The sequence below is a fragment of the Micromys minutus genome (genome assembly GCF_963924665.1).
Source record: "Micromys minutus genome assembly, chromosome: 13".
Taxonomy (NCBI): domain Eukaryota; kingdom Metazoa; phylum Chordata; class Mammalia; order Rodentia; family Muridae; genus Micromys; species Micromys minutus.
The window spans coordinates 51565401-51583686 of record NC_137982.1 but is presented as its reverse complement, the minus strand read 5'-3'; the positions used below and the strand labels follow the sequence as shown (position 1 = coordinate 51583686).

Here is an 18286-nt window from a genome sequence, read left to right as displayed (position 1 = left end):
GTGTTCCAAGCCTGCATGTGATTTGTGCTGACTTAGGCTGAAATTAGTAAACATATAGAGAATATAGTATTGACAGTGTGACCTCCCATAGGAGAAAAGAACAAATTCTCTTGTGCAAATATTGAATACATTTCAAATTGTATTTTCAGTATGACTATCAATGCTAATAATGTCAACTGTTCAGAAATAATGGATTTTTTTTGAGGAATTCTCAAACTATGTTCCAAAAGGGCCGGACTTATTCACAATCCCTACAATGTTGCACAGGCTTATCTTTCTCCACATCTCTACCAATACTTATCATCACTGGTGGTTTTGATAAATGCCATTCTTGCAGATGTAAAGGGGTTTCCCCTCTGATTTAATTCACATTTCCTTTCTGGTCACCTTGGTTGGGAGTTTACTTTTCTGTATATTTGCTGGTTATCTGGATGTCATTTGAACAATTCATGCTCAGTTCAGATACCTTTGATAATCAGGTTATTCCTTTTCTTTCTATGGAGTTCCCCTTTTTAATCCTTCCCAAGTTCTGGATATATTGTGGCTATCAACCATTTCTTTTATGGAGTAGATTTCTTCACTGTACCTTTGTGTTGTGTAGAAACAGTTTAGTTTGATATAATCTCATGTGTCTCTTTTTCCTCTTAAATTGCATGAGTCATTTTAAATTATGTATAAAACCCCATATTCAACCAAACCAAAAAACTCATACCCAAAGCAATGTTATATGTATTTTTTTCCTGTATTTTCAGAGTAGTCTTAAAATGTGGGGAGTCTTTTGCTTATTTTTGTTGTAGTGGAGGGCATGGCAAGACAGACAGGTGCTTCACATCTGAACAACTCTTCTAGACACAGTTGTCAAGTTTGACTTTCAGTCTTCCACTTAAGCCTACAAATAGTGCGAGATAAGGTCCTGATGTTGTTCCTCTGCTTGTGGGTGTCTACTTGTCCCAATTATTTTCAAGACTGTACTTTTCTTATTGAGTATTCTTAGCCTCTCTAACAAAAATCAACGAGAGAATGACCAAATTGTCCACTCTCCCTTCTGTTATTTTGACCAGCGTCTATTTTTTATGCCAGTACCATGATGAGACTCTAGCTCTGTAAGACAGTTGGAAATAAGAAGTGCGGTGCCTCAGGCTTTGTTCATTTTGCTTGATTGCCTTTGACTTTCTCTGTGTTTGTGATGCTTTGTGAACTTTTAAGATTTTTTAAAAAATATATATTTTTGTGTAATGTGGCATTGGAATTGTGGAAAACACATAGGCAGTGTGGGCTCTGGTGAAGAGAAAGTGTTCAGATAGAGGCACAGCGTTAATGAATTTCATACTATAGATTTTGATCATGTTTACCATTTCCATAGTTACTACTCTTTCCAGATTCACCTCCTTTTTCTCTATTCTCCCACCTTAGATCTAATTTCTATATCTTGTAAACTCTCGGATATGTGGCTATTAGCTAGAGTGTAGTCCATCTGTCCTTAAAAGAAAACTGTCTCTGCCTTTCCCAGTACCTAACAGAGTATGGGTTTCTGGATGTTTTTATTTTATTTGGATGGGGGTATTGTATTGGGCTTTTCTTGTCACATTTGTCCTTAGAGAATATTGTTCAGGTTCAGCATAAGAGTTACAGCTACCAAAGGAAGCTCAGTCTACTTTAATCTTTTTAGTTGCTAATCCAAGTACAAAGCTTTGTGTTAAGCTCTTGTCTTCCCAGGTTTTGAGCTTACAAAAAGGAGTTGAACCAAAGCCAATATTCTTGTGTGTGGAGCAGGTTATGGAAGGGGAGAAGAAGGTGGGATTTTACTTCTTACCAATGGAAAAGATCCAAACAAGAAAAACCAGGGGAAGCACTGTGCAACAAGTCATAGTTTTTGTAACTCTGAGAACAGGGGCAGTTACAATTAACTTATTCGGGGCCCACTCTTAATCAGAACAGGCCATACGAGTCAGTTTTCTCCAGAGGACCAAAACCAGCAGGTTGTTTAAAAATTCCGAGACTGAGCCATGCTCATTCATGTCCCTGGAGACAGAGGTTCCGGGGGCCCCAACTAGTGCCTGGGAACGTGCGTTCTGTAAAATACCCCGGGTGGAACTCACAGCCCTTCATATTCAAGGCAGCGGTGGTGAAGTAATCTCTGCTCTTTAAAAGCTTTGCGCCACACCCTCTGCTCAAAGACATTTTGACCAGGCAACAGCAGATGAGTAGTTTCCATTTGGGGAACCTTGTGATTTGACCTAGAATGTGGGGAGAACATTGCCCAGGGGTGTTTTGCAGTTCTAGTTGCAAAGAGAGAAACTCAAGAAATTTCCTGGCATTCTGTGCCAAAGAATGTGTTCCCTTAAAGATCTCAGCCTTCCCTCTCCCGGGCTCTAGCTTCCGGAGCCTTGGTGTTCCCTTGGCTTCATGCTCTTGATTTTCCATGACTCCTTTGGAATCAATGCCATTTATCTTAGGAGCACTGCTTAGTCTTTCATCTTTCTCTGCCACTAGCGATTTCTTGACTCTTGTTATTTCCCAAATCATACTTTTGTGATGAGACATCTAAGACCTGTTGTGGTGGCTCACACCTTTAGTCTCAGCACCCAGGGGAACCTCTCGAGTTTGAAGCCAGTTTCATCACAGAGCGAGTTAAGAGAGATTAATCTGCTGGTCTCACCTGAACTTTGTGTCTAGCCTACATAGAGTGGTACCGTAACTAAGAACCAAAGGTCCCTGTGATATTACTTATGGCTGCCTATTGGAGTCTATGGGAGAGACTCTGGACACTCCCTGGAAGCAAATGTGTGGGCAATGTGATCAGTACCTGCCCAGCACATTTATTTCACAGAGATGACTACCGGCTTAATTGTGATGAGATAGCATTTCTGAGAGACAAAAATCTCTTCCTATGTGACTCATTAATACCATTTATCTTAAAGTAAAACCATGCACACAAATGGTTTATTCTGATAGAAAACTAAAATTAAATTACAAAAATGCTTTCCAACAGTTGAGGTTATTTAGAAAATCTCTCTTGAACAGGCCCAAGTGAAAAGCTTTTCAACTAATAGGTACTCAGCCATCATGGATTTGGTTTATAGGATTCATATGTTTATCATTTACTTGTCATATTTTATAATTATATTTCTTTTTTCACACCTGTGTACAATAAAATGCAATCAAACATAGTCCCCTTTTCCCTCCTTCAGTTTCGGCACATCCCCTCCTAACTTCATATCTGATGTGTGGTAACTCAGCAGGTCCAGTCAATGCTGCCCATGCCTGACACATGTTACTTTATCAGTGATACATAGGTGAGGATGGGATGCTGAACACACTATGAGTGAACAGTCTGAGTATTGAGTAATCAAGGTTCAGTGGTAGAGAACTCATTTAGTATATTGATCACCACCACTACAGAAAAGTAGTAAATCTACAGACTCATAAAAATCCAGTAAACCAACATTTTGAAAATATCATAAAATGGATAGATCTTAAGGGCTTAGATGTCCAACTGCTGAAAATTTAGGCACGAAGCATAGGTCAGAACAAGTAACTAAAGGAAAACATTCACAAAGTATTTGCTGGTGATATTTACAAAGGTACCGGCATATGTGAAGCACCTCCAATATTAAACATTTGAAAAACAGCTTCTTACTTCATTATACAGATAATCACTACCAAGTTTTCAAATTATATTGCATTATGAGTCTTACTATTAAAAGTAAAAATGTGTCATTTTTGTATGTATGCATATGTGACATACATCTATGTGTGTGGTATATACATAGAACATGTGAGAGTACAATATATGGAATATGTGTTTGTATGCAGGTAGAGGCCATATGAGGACAAGAAAACTTTCTCTAGTGTTTTTTCTGCTGTGTTCAACTGAACCCAGAGGAGGCTATTTCAGCAAGGCTGGTAGTCCTCAGCCATGTGCCTGTCCCTGCCATCACATTGGGTTACAGGTTGCATGCAGTCGTTCCTACTTTGCTATGTTGGTGCTGGGATTAAAACTCATGACCTCCTGCTTGGGGAGCAAGTGACCTGCCTGAGTCATCTCCCCATTCCTGAGCTCTGTTCTCTGGAACTCAAGCATTAGAGAATTTGTTTCTCTTTCAGTGACTCCAAAGAATATGTGCAGAAGATGAGCCCATGAATATGTTTGTACAGTGGACCTCAGGCAGAAAATATGATTAAGAGAGAATTTAAGAAAATCTCCTAAATGTCAGAATTGAAACCCTGTGGATAGACAGTCATTTAGTCAGAAGCCCAGCAGAGCCTCGCTGAAAGCCAGCTCTGTTTTACTTGAGGACTGCCCTGCTTCCGTGCTTGTATTACTGCAAGATGTCACTATGGCTTTAGTCACCGTCTTCTACAGAACACAAGCTATGCTTTCAACTACCATTGAACTATATCTGAAGTAAGCACATTCTATTAACACCACCTTCCTGGAAGGAGTTGGCATGTTTTTTTTTCCCTAAAAAGCTTGACCATCACAGAGATAAATAACTACATGTCCTCAAGTGCTCAACATTCAGAGAGCATTGGACCCTGTAGACATATATTTGCAGCTCCCTGTGACATACCCAAACCCAGAGACACGCAGAACAGGGAGCACCCATACAGAACAGCTGGAGGGGGACAATTCCACCTCATTCAAGGCTCACCAGTGGTTTTCAGAGTTTTCTAGATAGAACTACACGAGTTTTTTTTTTTTTGCCCAAATCTCTGAAGATGAAGCAACATGGGGAGTTTTGCTCAAAATGAATGAGTGATTTATCATCGTCTCTGATAATAAATACTTGCAAAGGTATTCCTGTGTGGAGACTGGCATGCTGAAAGTGTGCCGGAATAGTTAATGCCGATTTTATTACTGCTAACATTCTACTGAGAAGAAGCAGAATAAAAATTTAAACCTACATCTGAAGGTATCAAGGTACAGTGACACCATTTAAATGAATATGAGATATTAAGAAGGGCTTTTCTTGTGGTTTAGATATCTGAAGTTTAGGTGCTTTTGTAATACTATGGGTTAGTCTTTTCATATTAGAACTGTTTTTGTTTTGAAAGAGGTTTTTCTCTTTGTGCAGTCCTCCCTGGCTCTCCTGAAACCCAAATTGTAGACCAGGCTGACCTCAAACTCTCAGTGACCCACCTGTCTCTGCCTCCTGAGAGCTGGAACTAAAGAAGTGTGCTGTCAAACCCAGTCACTACCGCTGATGCCAAGAAGTGCCTACTGGCAGAAGCCTGATATGGATGCCTCCTCAGCGGCTCTGCCTGAGCCTTATTGATACAGAGGATGTGTGCAGCTAACCATTTGGCTGGGAACAGGGACCCCAGTGGAGGAGCTAGAGAAAGGACTGAAGGAGCAGAAAGGGTCTGCAACCCCATGGGAAGAACAACAATATCAACCAACCAAACCCACCATAGCTCCCAGGAACTAACCACAAACCAATGAGCACACATGGAGAGACCATGGCCCCAGTTGCGTATGTAGCAGACAATAGTAGTGTCTGGATCAATGGAAGGAGAGGCTTTTGGTCCAGTGAAGGCTTGTTTACCCAGTGTAGGGGAATGCCAAGGCGCTGAGGTGGGAGAGGGTGGTTGGGAGAGGGAGCACCTTCATGGAAACAAGGGGAGAGAGAAAAGTGGTGGGAGTGGGGAGAAAGGGGATAACATTTGAAATGTAAGTACAGAGAATATCCAATAAAAATGTTAAAAAAGAAGTGTACCACTGCCATGAAACTGTTTTTCAATACACTAAACCGTCTCTTACACTGTCAGTGTGAGAGACATTGGCATGGAAGCAGTGTGGAAGATCCTCAGGAAACCAGAGACATGAGGTTCATCTACGCCACGATTGTATGTATCGCCAAAGGAAATGGATGCCTTCTGCCAGAGAAGTCCCTATGCTCCTGTGCTCGCTGCAGAGCTATTTCTAATAACCCCGACAGGGAGCCAACCATTCTCCAGCAATACAGAAGCAGATGCTCTTGTTATTTGAAACAAGGTGAAGAGACTGGAAAGACATCGTAGTGAGTAATGTAAGCCTGACAATGAAAGACAAAGAAGATTCAGCACTGGGTAATGGGGTACAGCTAGACAGCAGAAGCTCTAACATTTTACAGCACAGTAGGTCGAAACTACATATGACTGGCCAGAAGAGGGGAGTTCGAAAGTTCCCAACATGTAAAAATGACGAATGTTTAAGGAAGTAGGAATTCTAAGTATCCTGATTTGAGCCTTCTACATTTAACCTATGGCATTATCACATTGTATACTAATGCAAACTTGTGTATCAGAAGCACAAATGTATGTGTGTGTGTGTGTGTGTGTATGAATCAATAATATCTTAGATTTTTCTTCAGGGCTTTAGGTTTGTTTCCTTAAAACTTCTTAAATATTTTTAATATTAAACTCAAAATATCCTGGCTCTAGTGTTGGAAGCTGAACTGACTGTTTGTTTGTTAAAGCACTGAAAAGATTTTTTTTCTTTCTATCCATAATCATTTGCTAAGTAAGACTGGGTGCACATTAGCCTGAACGGTGATCAAGAGAGGGAATTTAAAGATTAACTTCTGTGTAACTTTGTTCTTTTCAGCATTCTAACACCTGTCACCACCACTGTCTTCTTTAATTTCTTAGCTGTGGATGCGTGTGGGGAGGACATGTCACTCTGAGTGTGCAGTTACTCCCCTTTCTCAGCAGGATGGTCTTAACATCTGGTTCTTTTATGGGCTGGCTGGTTATCAGCATCCAGGCTGGCCTCTCTTCTATGTGGTTAGCATTCAAATGGGTTTCTTGAGATTACTTTGTGATTTTATTGTATCTCTTTCAAGTTCTCCCAAGCCATTTGTTCCACCAGCCTGTGCTAAGTCATGTCTTTCGAAAGCTAATTTATTTTAAAGACCCCCAAGTAAAGAACTCATTATGAATTTTTCAGCACCAGTTTTTTTTTCCTCTCATGGGACATTGTAAAACTAAATTGCAGTAGAACAACATTGCTGACCAACCAAATCCTCCACAGCTCCCATGGACTTCAACACTGACCATTGAGCACGCATTGAGAGGCCCATGGCTCCAATTGCATATATAACAGAGGATAGCAGTGTCTGGCATCAATGTGAGAAGAGGCCTTTGGTCCAGTGACTGCACGTTTTCCCAATGGGGGAATGCCAAGGCACTGGGGTGGAGAGGGCGGTTGGGAGCTAGTGCACCTTTGTGGAAAGTAGAGGGGGAAGAGAAATGGGAGCAGGGTGGGCAAAGGGGATTAGATTTCAAATGTAAATACAGAGAGTATCTAATAAAAAATTTAAAAAAAAGAAAATGTATAAAAAAGAAAAGTCACCACGAGCGTCACCATGAACGTCACCACGAGCGACACCACGAGCATTATAGAACACAAGGAAGTAGTTTCCCACCTTCAAAAACACTGCAGTCACCTGTGAGGAGAAAAATTCAGACTTAAATTTGCAAAAGGAAATGAGTTAAGTATCTTAGAATTCGGGACACGCTCTATGAGTCTTCATAGTTGGAGTCTTGGGGTGAGTCAGGGCGATGAAACAAAAAAGTTTCAGGGTTACCTCTGAGTTTGCAGACCAGAACTGGATATCTATACATGAACTTTGAATTGTGCTGATTCTTCACTTCTTAAATCTCTCTGCCATTCTTTCTTGCTATGGTGATAAACCATCTTTTTATGGTGATAAACTGTTTTACACAGTGCCAAGTACACATTGCACATCTGCCTCTATAAGTTTCTTGATCAATGATATTTTATCCAGTTATAATGAGATTTCATAAAAAGTGATGACTTTACTGTTTTTGCCTATTGGTACCTTATTTATTTATATTGTCTTTATTTTTGGGTAAAGATCATGAATTGTCACACATACTTATTCTCCTTCCAAGTTAAACTCTGCTTCCCACCTAAAATCATAGTAGAGATGGGCCTTTATAAAAATGAAAGTGAACAAAAGAAAAGTAATTGAAGAGTGATGTTTAATGACATTTGAAATATGGTACATAATCAGGAAGAAAATCGGTAGCTGTCAGGGGAGCACAGCCACCATGTGGACAGCCTGCCACAGGGAAACTGAGCTTATACATTTTGAGAGAAAATGCTTCCCAGCGTACAGTACTCTGTCAAACTGTCAATCAAAAAGAAAGAAAGAATATATATACATATATATATGTATATATATATTTAGCATTCAGAGATAAAAGGAGTTCTGTCCCAAGCACACTTTGTTGGAATGTTCCAGAGAATATGAGTTTTAAAGCAAGATGTGCAGAGCTGAGAAAGGAGGGAGTTACTGAATTCAGAAACAGGTGATTTATAAAGAATGTTGTCATTACAAGCCTCAGGGTGTGCAGTGTGCTCTAAAACTGGAGGGCAACTGGAACAGATTCAGGCCAGGAGCAAACAAACTCCAAGACATAGCTCTCCAGAATCAGGAAAAGAATTATTGACTGGTACCTGGCATATGTGGTGGGATCTGTGGGCATCGTCTGTAGATGTAGATAGAGATGATGATGGCAGACAAGCCGAGGACTTAGTCACCAGCTGACAGCAGTGACAGAATCTAGGAATGGGATTGAAATCACACCCCACTCAGCTATGCAACGAATAGATTCATGGGGCCATGGAGGTATAAGGACTGTTTTTTGGGCATAGTTTGTGAGCATAATGTGAGAAGTCTGTATTATTTACATGGGACAGCCATGAAAATACCCAAACCCTTATCTAATGAGAACACTTAGAGGGTCAAAGGACAGGGACAGGATTGCCTGCCCCAGAGGCATTGAGGGTTCCTACAGCAAAAGCACCTAGGTCATTGTGATCCACTGTTCAAACAGAACCCCCCACAGTTACTGATGTGGGGGTGCCTTACTGTAGTCTGGCTGTCTTGTGACTCCAGGGACCAAGTGTAAGGATTAAGTTCTTGATTTTAATACTTCCTGCTTCCTACTGTTAATCCTCCCTGAATTTGCCACTGTGAAGTTGGTAGCAATGACATCATTTCTACTATTGTCAATTTCAATACAGAGCTCCTAAAAGGACATCAGGAGGAAAGAATCATCTGGAATGATGTTGAGGGATTGTGGGTATAGGTGCCACGGTACAAGTGAAGTAAGGAAAATTCTATAATGTTCATCAGAAGTAGTGGTTAATTTTACTTTGAAATCCAGAAAAGGGGAGGGAAGGTAAGGAGGAGAGAGAGAGAGAGAGAGAGAGAGAGAGAGAGAGAGAGAGAGAGAGAGAGAGAGAGAGAGAAGCACAGTCAGACAAACAAACAGACAGACAGGGCAGGGGGAGGCTGGCTTTTTGTCTGTAGTGTATACAATAGTCTTCACAATAAAAGGTACCATGCTTTGAGCTGTGTTGGATAGTTGCCTATGATAGGAATTGCAACTCTGGGGAAAGCGTGGGCTTTCAAGAGCTTCTTCAAAAGACCCAGTTTTCTATTTGCTGAGTGTCAAGTGTAACAGAAAGATTTCTATGCATTGGGTACTAGGATGGAAATGTTTCTCTTTATCAGGCTTTCTTATGTACCCTATTACAATTGGAAAAAAAATCCATGTTGATTTTATTTCTGTAGTTTTATTTTTTGTGTGCAGGTTTCTCTAAAATACTATTTTTATATAATTTTTCCTTCTCCACTGGGGTATTTTTAAAGCCTGATGGTATGTGGTTCTGCATTAATTAAATGTTCCAAGCCACTTGTTATGTTTGTTCCCACCCCCTCCCCAAAAATTTGGATGGTGACATCTAATCCTCCTACTTGCCAAAAACATGGTTTCTGGAGGAGGGGCCTGTGGGATGTGAGTAGACCTGAGGCCATAGGGCAAGAGAAAGGAAATCTGTGCTGTACTGAAAGGGATTTTTTAATAAAAGCTCATTTGCTTCTCCTGCCAGGGGAGGAACACGGAAAAGAGGAAAGATGATGGAGCTAGCCCTGGACCTGCAGGCCTTGGTGGAGGGCTCAGCCTCAGAACTCCAAAACTATAAAGAAAGAATTCCTACTATGAGCTATGCATCACATACTGTGTTGTGGTTTTAGCTATCTTTATTCAGCCTCAGACAGTCCAGGGCCCAGACTATAGTGCTATCCACTAGTGGGTCTGGGTCCTTCCTACATCAATTACAAATCCTCATACATATGTGCACACATATGTGGACAGGCTGACCTGGTCTAGAGAGTCCCTTCTTGAGACTGTTTTCCCAGGTGAGTATAGGTTGCGTCAGGCTGACTAACCAGCGAACCTGCTAACCCACCTCACCCTGTGTTGCAAATTTGTGCTGGAATTTTGCTTTCTTCTTCTTTACTGCCCTCTTTGGCCTTACCATTAGTTTGTATTTTCCGTTCTTTTGTCAGATTAGGGAAGTATCAGCGGTGAACAGAAATAAAGATTTCTAAACAGTAATCTACCAGGATTACTTTTAAAGCATAATTCCCCTAATGTCTATATCCTTTCGGTCTGATTTTAAAAACACACCATGAATTTCCTGGTTCATTTTGCATCATTGCCTCTTAGCAAATACTGTTTTCCAGTTTCAGGCTCCCCCAGTGCGAGAAGAGCCTGTTTGCTTAGGGATTTCTAGCATTTCCAGATGGTCTGCATTTCCTGGGTGTGGCTGAGCCCAGACCTTCTGTGGGATTACTTGGCCTTTCTAATCCAGTCATAGGCTAGATGCCCATCACTGCAGACAATCTAGAAGACAGGTTTTGGGTCTGTATTATTCCCTTCTGTGAAGCAATGGAAAGGTGTAAAGTACGGGAAGGCATCTTCAGCTTTCTCACCTTTAGTCTTCTCAGTGAATTCACAGGGCTGCAGTAAACATCCCTGATAAGAGGGGGAGACACTGCTTTAGTGGGGTGTATTGTGAGTGGTAGGCTAATACAGGTTGCCATTGTCACAGGTGATGGGAGAAGAGTGAAGAGTCTTTACACTTGTACAGTATACACAGATGCAGCGGGAATGACATAATCCCTCTGATTTAGTAGCATGGCACCTCAGGGATGCCCATAGACCAGAAGCATCAAGGAACAGAATGGTGATAAAATTCAGAAGAGGAGAAGAACACGAGGAGATGGAATAACTAAGAGACTGAAAGAAGACAGGCAAAGATGAGGGAAAGAGAGAGGGAGAGGGAGAGGAAGAGGGAGAGGGAGAGGGAGAGGAAGAGGGAGAGGAAGAGGGAGAGGAAGTGGGAGAGGGAGAATCTCTGTGGTAAGCATCCTGAAAAGGGCTCCTTTATAAAAGAGGAGAGAGGAGGTGAAGAGGGAGGAAATGGAGGAGAGAGAAGGAAAGGAGAACGAGGAAGAGGAGGGGGAGGAGGAGGATGATTACACTTTCGGGGTAAGTGAACAAGTACCATGAAGCCTCCACTCCTCCCTCCCTTCTACTTCCTCTGGAACTCCATGCTTCTGATTTACAATGTAGTCTCTCTCCATAGGTCAGACTCAGCATCTAAGGGCCATAATAGAGAGCCACAGGGATAGGAGGGAGAAATGAGAGGGATTTGACAAAATACAGCTGCACTGAGTGCTGAATGAGTTCTCAAATGTCCAGGAGTATGACATTTAAGATGTCGAACTGCTTGCCCGTGCAGCTGTAATGGGTGTTAGTTATTCGTCGTCTGTCTCCTTGATTTGAGTAAATAACTCATTAGTGGGCAAAAGTCTCTATTTTTTCCTTCAAGACACACAGCCTCAAATACATTTATTGCATTTTAGTATGTATTTATTTAAATCAGAGTGTTTTTGAGCTGTTAACAGTGACTAGGTCTAAATGATTAATTCTTTCTGTCTTAAGAGTTGTACAGGTTTTTATTTTGTTTGTTCTGTCTCCAAGGAGAAAGAAGGGGATCTTGAAGGTCTTTCTAACTATCTCTGTACTTAAAAGGGAATTCTTCTTTTACATGCTGGGAATTATGCAATGCCTATTTCTGTAAAACAATAAGCTAACATCATTTGAACGAGCGATAAATACTAACTTGCCATTGGAGGAGAGTGAAGACTGGATATAATTTTAGACTTAGCAAAGACGATGCATCACAGTGGCAGGAACTCTGTGCTCATGGGTTCCGTGTCTCTTGATTCATCCACCCACACTTTGAAAGAAATAGAGAAATATTGCATCTACATTGGACATCCACAGACTTTTCCTTCTGTCACTATGCCCTAAAGGATGCAGCATAGCGTCTACAAACACAGCACTGATACGGCATTAAAGAGGATAAGCAACCATAGCAACACTGATCAGGATGGACACAAAGACTACACCAGTTTCTGGAAGAGTTGAGTAGCCATAGGTATGGGTGTCTGTAAGGATCCTGACCACAACCCTGTCAATAGGATTCTTTTGTTCTTTTAAATGGAGACTATAATCATACGCATTCAAGGCTTATATTATTTAAAGATACTATAATAGAGCTAATCACATGCTGCTTTATGTTGAGCACACTTGAGGTATAAAATATGCTACACACACACACACACACACACACACACACACACACACACTCAGTGACACAGGAAGAGTCAGGGATAGAAGGACATCCAACATCTTCCACAATTACCTTTGTTAGAGCTGTGAAAGTGCCCATGGTGCCTCCCTCAGTAAATGTCGGGTCCAACGAGATGCCACCCCATGTAGCCCAAAACTGGACAGACAGAACCCATGGATCCCACCGCTTTCCTCATTGTTACCTTCGTGGCTCACGGTTTTAGGTAACCTGTAGCCCATAACTCACCAGTTCAAAGTTAAAGACCTTTGGAGTCTATAGTTTCATTTTCTAATGGGTCCACATTGTTACCTAGTATAACTTTAGGCTCTGAGGCAGGCAGGACTTCCTGAAAGTGGCTCAGTAGCTTCCTGTCCCGATAAATAGCTATGATGTCATGTCCTTCCTGGGTTCACACTTAATGTGAGCATTAGCATCTACTACCAAGTTTCTTTCTACTCAACTCTACTCTCATGTTTCAAGTTCAGTTCTATTCATTTCTTCTGGAGATTTAGTAGTTTGTATCTCTCAAAGCTCCTTTTAATGAGAGTTGTTAAATGTATTACCGTAGTTGTTTTTTTAATGACTTTATTCTAATAAATTGCATTTTAGCAACCTTGTTGATAATTTTAGTCACTCTTGTTGCATTTGGAACAATAGTTGTCTTTCTTTCCTTTAAATTATCTTACAAAAAGTTAGGTTTCATTATGGCTCTTCTTTATTATTAATTTATTTAGTTTACATTCCAACCATAGCTTCCCCTCCCTCCTCTCCTTCCAGTCGACTCCCTCTCCTCTTCCATTTCCTACCTCTTCCTTTTTTCCTCAGAGAAGGGAAGGTCTCCTCTGGACATACATGCCTTAGTGTGTCAAGTTGTAGTAAGACATCTCCTATTGAGCCTAGACACAGCAGCCCAGTTAGGGGAAAGGGATCCAAGGGCAGGCAACAGAGTCAGAGACAGCCTCTGCTCCAGCTATGGAATGACCAGCAAGTAGGCCAAGCTGCGCATCTGTTACATACAAGGAGGGGTGGACTAGTTCTGTCCTATGCTTGATCTTTGATGGTCAGTCTCTGTGAGCCCCCTTTACCAGGTGAGTTGATTCTGTAGGCCTTCTTGTGGTATCATTAGATCCCTTTTCAAACAAAAATTTCATTTTCTCTTCCCCTTGCTCCTCTGTGCTCCATCTCCCTGTGCCCTCCCAGCCCAGGTGCCTCCTATCAGCTGTCCTCACCTACGGTCATGTGATTCCTTAGATATACTTTCTCAACACCTCATTACTGATCTTTGTTCTACCTCTTCATGTGTCTGCTAAACATGTGACTTGATGTCAGAACAAATGAGATATTTCAGTGTGTGTGTGTGTTTAAAAGGAATAAATGAAGCATGGTTTATTACTAAGTGTGGACAGAAATCTTCAGAGGCTTTTATGAAATAGGTATTTCTCCAGATATATCTAGTAGTTTAGTAAAAAACAAAACAAAAAACCAACATAAACATTTAAGGATAATGATGGTGTTGTTGCTGTTGTTGATGGATGTGATAATAATAAAAAGATTCTAATAAAAGTAGAGAATTTGGATACAATGTGTATATCATTTTTTTCATGAATATCCTTATATTCATATGCATATATGAATATATGCGTGTTTTTTCTGAGTAATAAATATTTTGTGCTTATAGACAAAAAAGGTAAAAAAGAGGAATCCTAATTATCCCCAAGTATATGTCAGTCTTTTAGGGTAGGAAATATTTTTCTTTATAAAATTTATTAACATTTCTGATGCACATACTTACTGTGTATATATGTAATAGATGCATCTAATAATAGTATTATATTCTGTAATAGATGGAGTGACTTTCTGCGGACCGTTCAGCCTGAGTTAGTAACCCACCAGTGGGCAACCTTCCAGGAAGTGTTCTTCTTGTTTTGTATAAACTTTTTTTTTTATTCTTGAATTCTTCATTTTGGCTCATTTATGATGCATTTGATTCTTCAGGATTAGGTTTAGTTATGCACATATGAATTTCAAAGTAATTGTAGCCCTGAGTGGTCTTAAATGCATACCTTCTTGCGGATGCCAATTGGTGCAGCTAGAGGTGCATGCCACCACGCCTGGCACAGGTTGCTTCCATCTCACTTCTTTGACATTCTTATGGTGGTGTATTAGTTACATTTTCATCTGTAAGATGCCGATATTTGACAGGAACAACTTAAGGGAGAAAGGTTCATTATGCTTGCTGATTCTGAAACTTCAACCAATCATGACAATGAAGATACACTCAGGAAGGCAGCTCACATTATAGCCAGCCAGAAAACTTACACTCCTTGACATTACCTTTCCCCATGTCCATGAGAAAGTGCTATCAAGGGTCAAGTTTTGCTCTCAGTGAAATTCCATCTGGAAATGTCCAAATAAACTTAAGAGATTTGATGAAATCTTCTAGGTTGCTTATAAGTCCTCCCTTAGGCATGGTGAGGAAGGCTTTTTGGTTTGAAGAAAATAGCTAAGGGACAATATATCAAACAATATAAAATCAAAGTATGTAAGAGACTTTGGTATATGTTTTTTCCAATACTACTCATTAGAGCCCCAAAGCAAAACAACTTCAGTGTCTAACCTCAGTGAGTAAATGACAAATATGCGACACATATCTATTGGAATCCTATTCAGTCATCAACAATCAAATTTAGAAAACAGTGTTCGCAAAGTCTACCCTGCAGCCAGCCACAGGCAAACAGTACTCAATGACTTTCACAAGGAAAATGTATTCACAATAAACATCTACACTGGAACAGAGAAATGGATGTGAAAATTTTTTGTTTTTTCATAAATGAAAGTGTATGGGCCAGAAGTTTCAGAATTCTTTCTCTACCACTCCATTGTCCTCATAGTGCTGCAGAAAGACTTGGTGCTAGGTTTGCCACTGCCCTCTGTGGAACTTGTTAGAATTGGACTTTCCACAGGTTAGACTTTGTTTTACTGTGTCAACTATGTGTAAGGTATTTGCTATGTACAACTTGGGTTATGATGTCTGTGAATATTTTATTACACAAAATTAATGTTGTGAAAGTGTGATAATTCACACCTCCCTGAGAAGTTGTAGCTAATGTGTGACATTTTCTATAGAGAAAATGTTTCTCCAGGTGGAGGAATGTCAACTGCCTTTTGCAAAGTTCCCAATTCGTTCTCAAACACTCTAAAGCTTAGTATTGGAATCACTCAAAGTGAATTACCGGAAAATTAAAGTCATCCTATTTCAGTTAGTGCTCAAGTGTAGGTGTGTTCTGAAATTGCCTCTTAGCAAAGATGAAATTCAAGTGTCTAAAATTCAGGGAAATAGCTAAAGTGTCATCCTGTTGCTCATCTGTGTTTGGTACAGAAAGGGGTTTAAGGTCCTCTGTACTCTGCGAAAGACAGTGGATCCGGACAAGCAACATGGCTCCAGTTCAGCCCAGGAAATCATTTCCAAAAATGTGCGCTTTATAATTTAATGAATAGACATTCCCAAAGTGTCACACTCATATCCAGGTCATTTGTATTATCACCGTGTTGGAGGTCTATTGCTGCATGACCATTATCTCCAAATTTGGGGTCCTAAATCACTAACCTTAGTCATCACAAAGTCTGGGTCAATCAACATCTAGACCTGACTTAGCTGCACTTCACGCTGTGAAATTACTCTAAGAACTGAAACTCCTGATTTTGTGGGCAATGCCAAGAGAAACTATTTTTCAGATTCACCCTGGCAAAAAACCAAAACAAAACAAAAAACAAAAAGAAACAATAGAACAACCTATTGATGAATATTTACCATGGTAACTAATACCAGATGGAAATGATTTAAGAGATGGAAGATTTCTCTTGGTTCCTGGGTTTTGATATTTCAGTTCATTGCTTTGGCCCTGTGCTGACAAAGAGTGTCATGGAGGATAGGGGTCACTGGGACAGAATTGCTCATCTCCCAGATCAAGTGCCATCTTTCATCTTTCTGTCTTTGTTGTGTATAGTGAACAACAGTCAAGGTGCTGTCAGAAGTAACATGGCCAGCCCTAGGGAAGGGTCAAGATAAAATTCTAACCCTAAAAATATATACTTAGGAAAGTGTCTTGAACACATTGTCTTGAGTTTTCAGGAAAACTGGCCTTGAATATGATAATCATTGTGACATACTAATATTTGTAATATTCCTGGAAAACTGGCCTTGAATATGATTATCATTGCGACATACTAATATTTGCATGGGACGTGAATACCATTTTTAATAATTCTTTACATTAATAAGATCGGGTTTAATTATACAGAAATGAAACTATTTCTGCATAATGACATGAAAGTAGTTTTATCAACTGTTTAGTTTGTGTGTTTAACATTGAGCTATTTAAACCTGGTTATAAAAAATCTATTCTCTCTCTCTCTTCCTTTGGCAATAGACTAAGATGCTTAGTGAAGCAGCTGGAGAAAGGTGATGTCAACATTGTTGACCTAAAGAAGAATATCGAATATGCAGCATCGGTATTGGAAGCTGTATACATTGACGAGACAAGGTGAGTCGTAGCTCCACCCACTTTTATTATATTACAAAGAAATTAGTGATTCTTAGTATGAAGCAAAAGTCAAAACTTATTAAAATTTGAAGTTCATTTTCATGTAGCTAGTTAACTGGAATGTTATTCTTTTAAAAAGTATTTTTTAAGCCAAATACTTGAATATAAAAAATAGCCAGACAATAAATTAAGTAAAAATAATTTCTTGCTTCTTCATCTTCACTGTTCTTAGATTTTTAAATATCAAAAGACATATTTAGGCTTAAACTACTTTTCACTAATATAAGAGTTTCTTCTATAATCTCAGAATACAAAGATCTCTTATTAAAACAGGAGGGTGCGAGACCCAGGAGATAGAATCATCAGAGCCTGTGTGTGGGGCGTCTGAGGATTAGCTAAATATTTCATGCCCCAAACCCACCACTGCAGTTAGCAGTTGGAAAAGGCTGGACAGGGGACATTTATTTGAAGAGGGTTGTCAACACAATACTGTGGCTCTCAGTCAAATCCCCCATCAAGTAACTTGTAAGTTCAAGTGACTTGACTAGTATCTCCTGGTACTCAGAAAGCATTGAGGCAGGGTCCTGAGTTCCTCAGAGAAAATGAAAGTTACAAGAAAAATAAATTGTCCCCTGAATTCAGAGCCTAGTGAATGCAGGAAGTAAGGTGCACACTTCCAGAGTTCAGGTCAAAGACAAAAAGGAATTAGGAGGCAGTTTATGGATGTACATAAAGTCCTGATAAACAGTGAAAAAGAAGAGGTTGCACTTACTTCTCATATAAAAGTCAAAACTGTAAGTCCTATCAGTGCAGTCAATTTCTGAGAAAATGAGGTTCAAGGTCTACTCTTGAATGAATTATTTCTGAAGGACTCATAAATGCCTATGAAGAAGTAAGAGAGCCAGCATCTGAGAATTTATATAGATCACAGTAACATGAAAAGCCCATTAAGATCCTTACCCCACTATTTCCTCACCCACCATTGACTTACCTGTAACAGTAGAAGACAAGCATGTGTACTGCTCCCAGACCTGTCCCTGCTGCCCACGTTCACAACGTTCAAGTCTGACAGCGGAGAAGGTGAGAATCTCACTCTGGAAATCAAGTAATAGAAGTAAAAGTTTATACTTGCCAGTTACAGTATGACTCAAGTTGAATGTACAAATAATTCATCAAAGTCTTGCCTCTACCTTAGACCCAAAGTTATCAATTCTGCCTCTGAATAGCATGCATTTTCCAG

At 40.1% G+C, this 18286-nt stretch overlaps 1 protein-coding gene across 1 annotated transcript in view; it reads left to right on the top strand.

Annotated features, from left to right (window-relative positions):
• Positions 1–18286, top strand: part of PDE1A (phosphodiesterase 1A) — a 173190-nt gene that overhangs the window by 88359 nt on the left and 66545 nt on the right. Inside the window, exon 2 of the mRNA XM_080927540.1 lies at positions 16933–17046. Coding sequence (XP_080783666.1) covers positions 16933–17046 — 114 coding nt within the window. The remainder of the gene's footprint in view (positions 1–16932; positions 17047–18286) is intronic.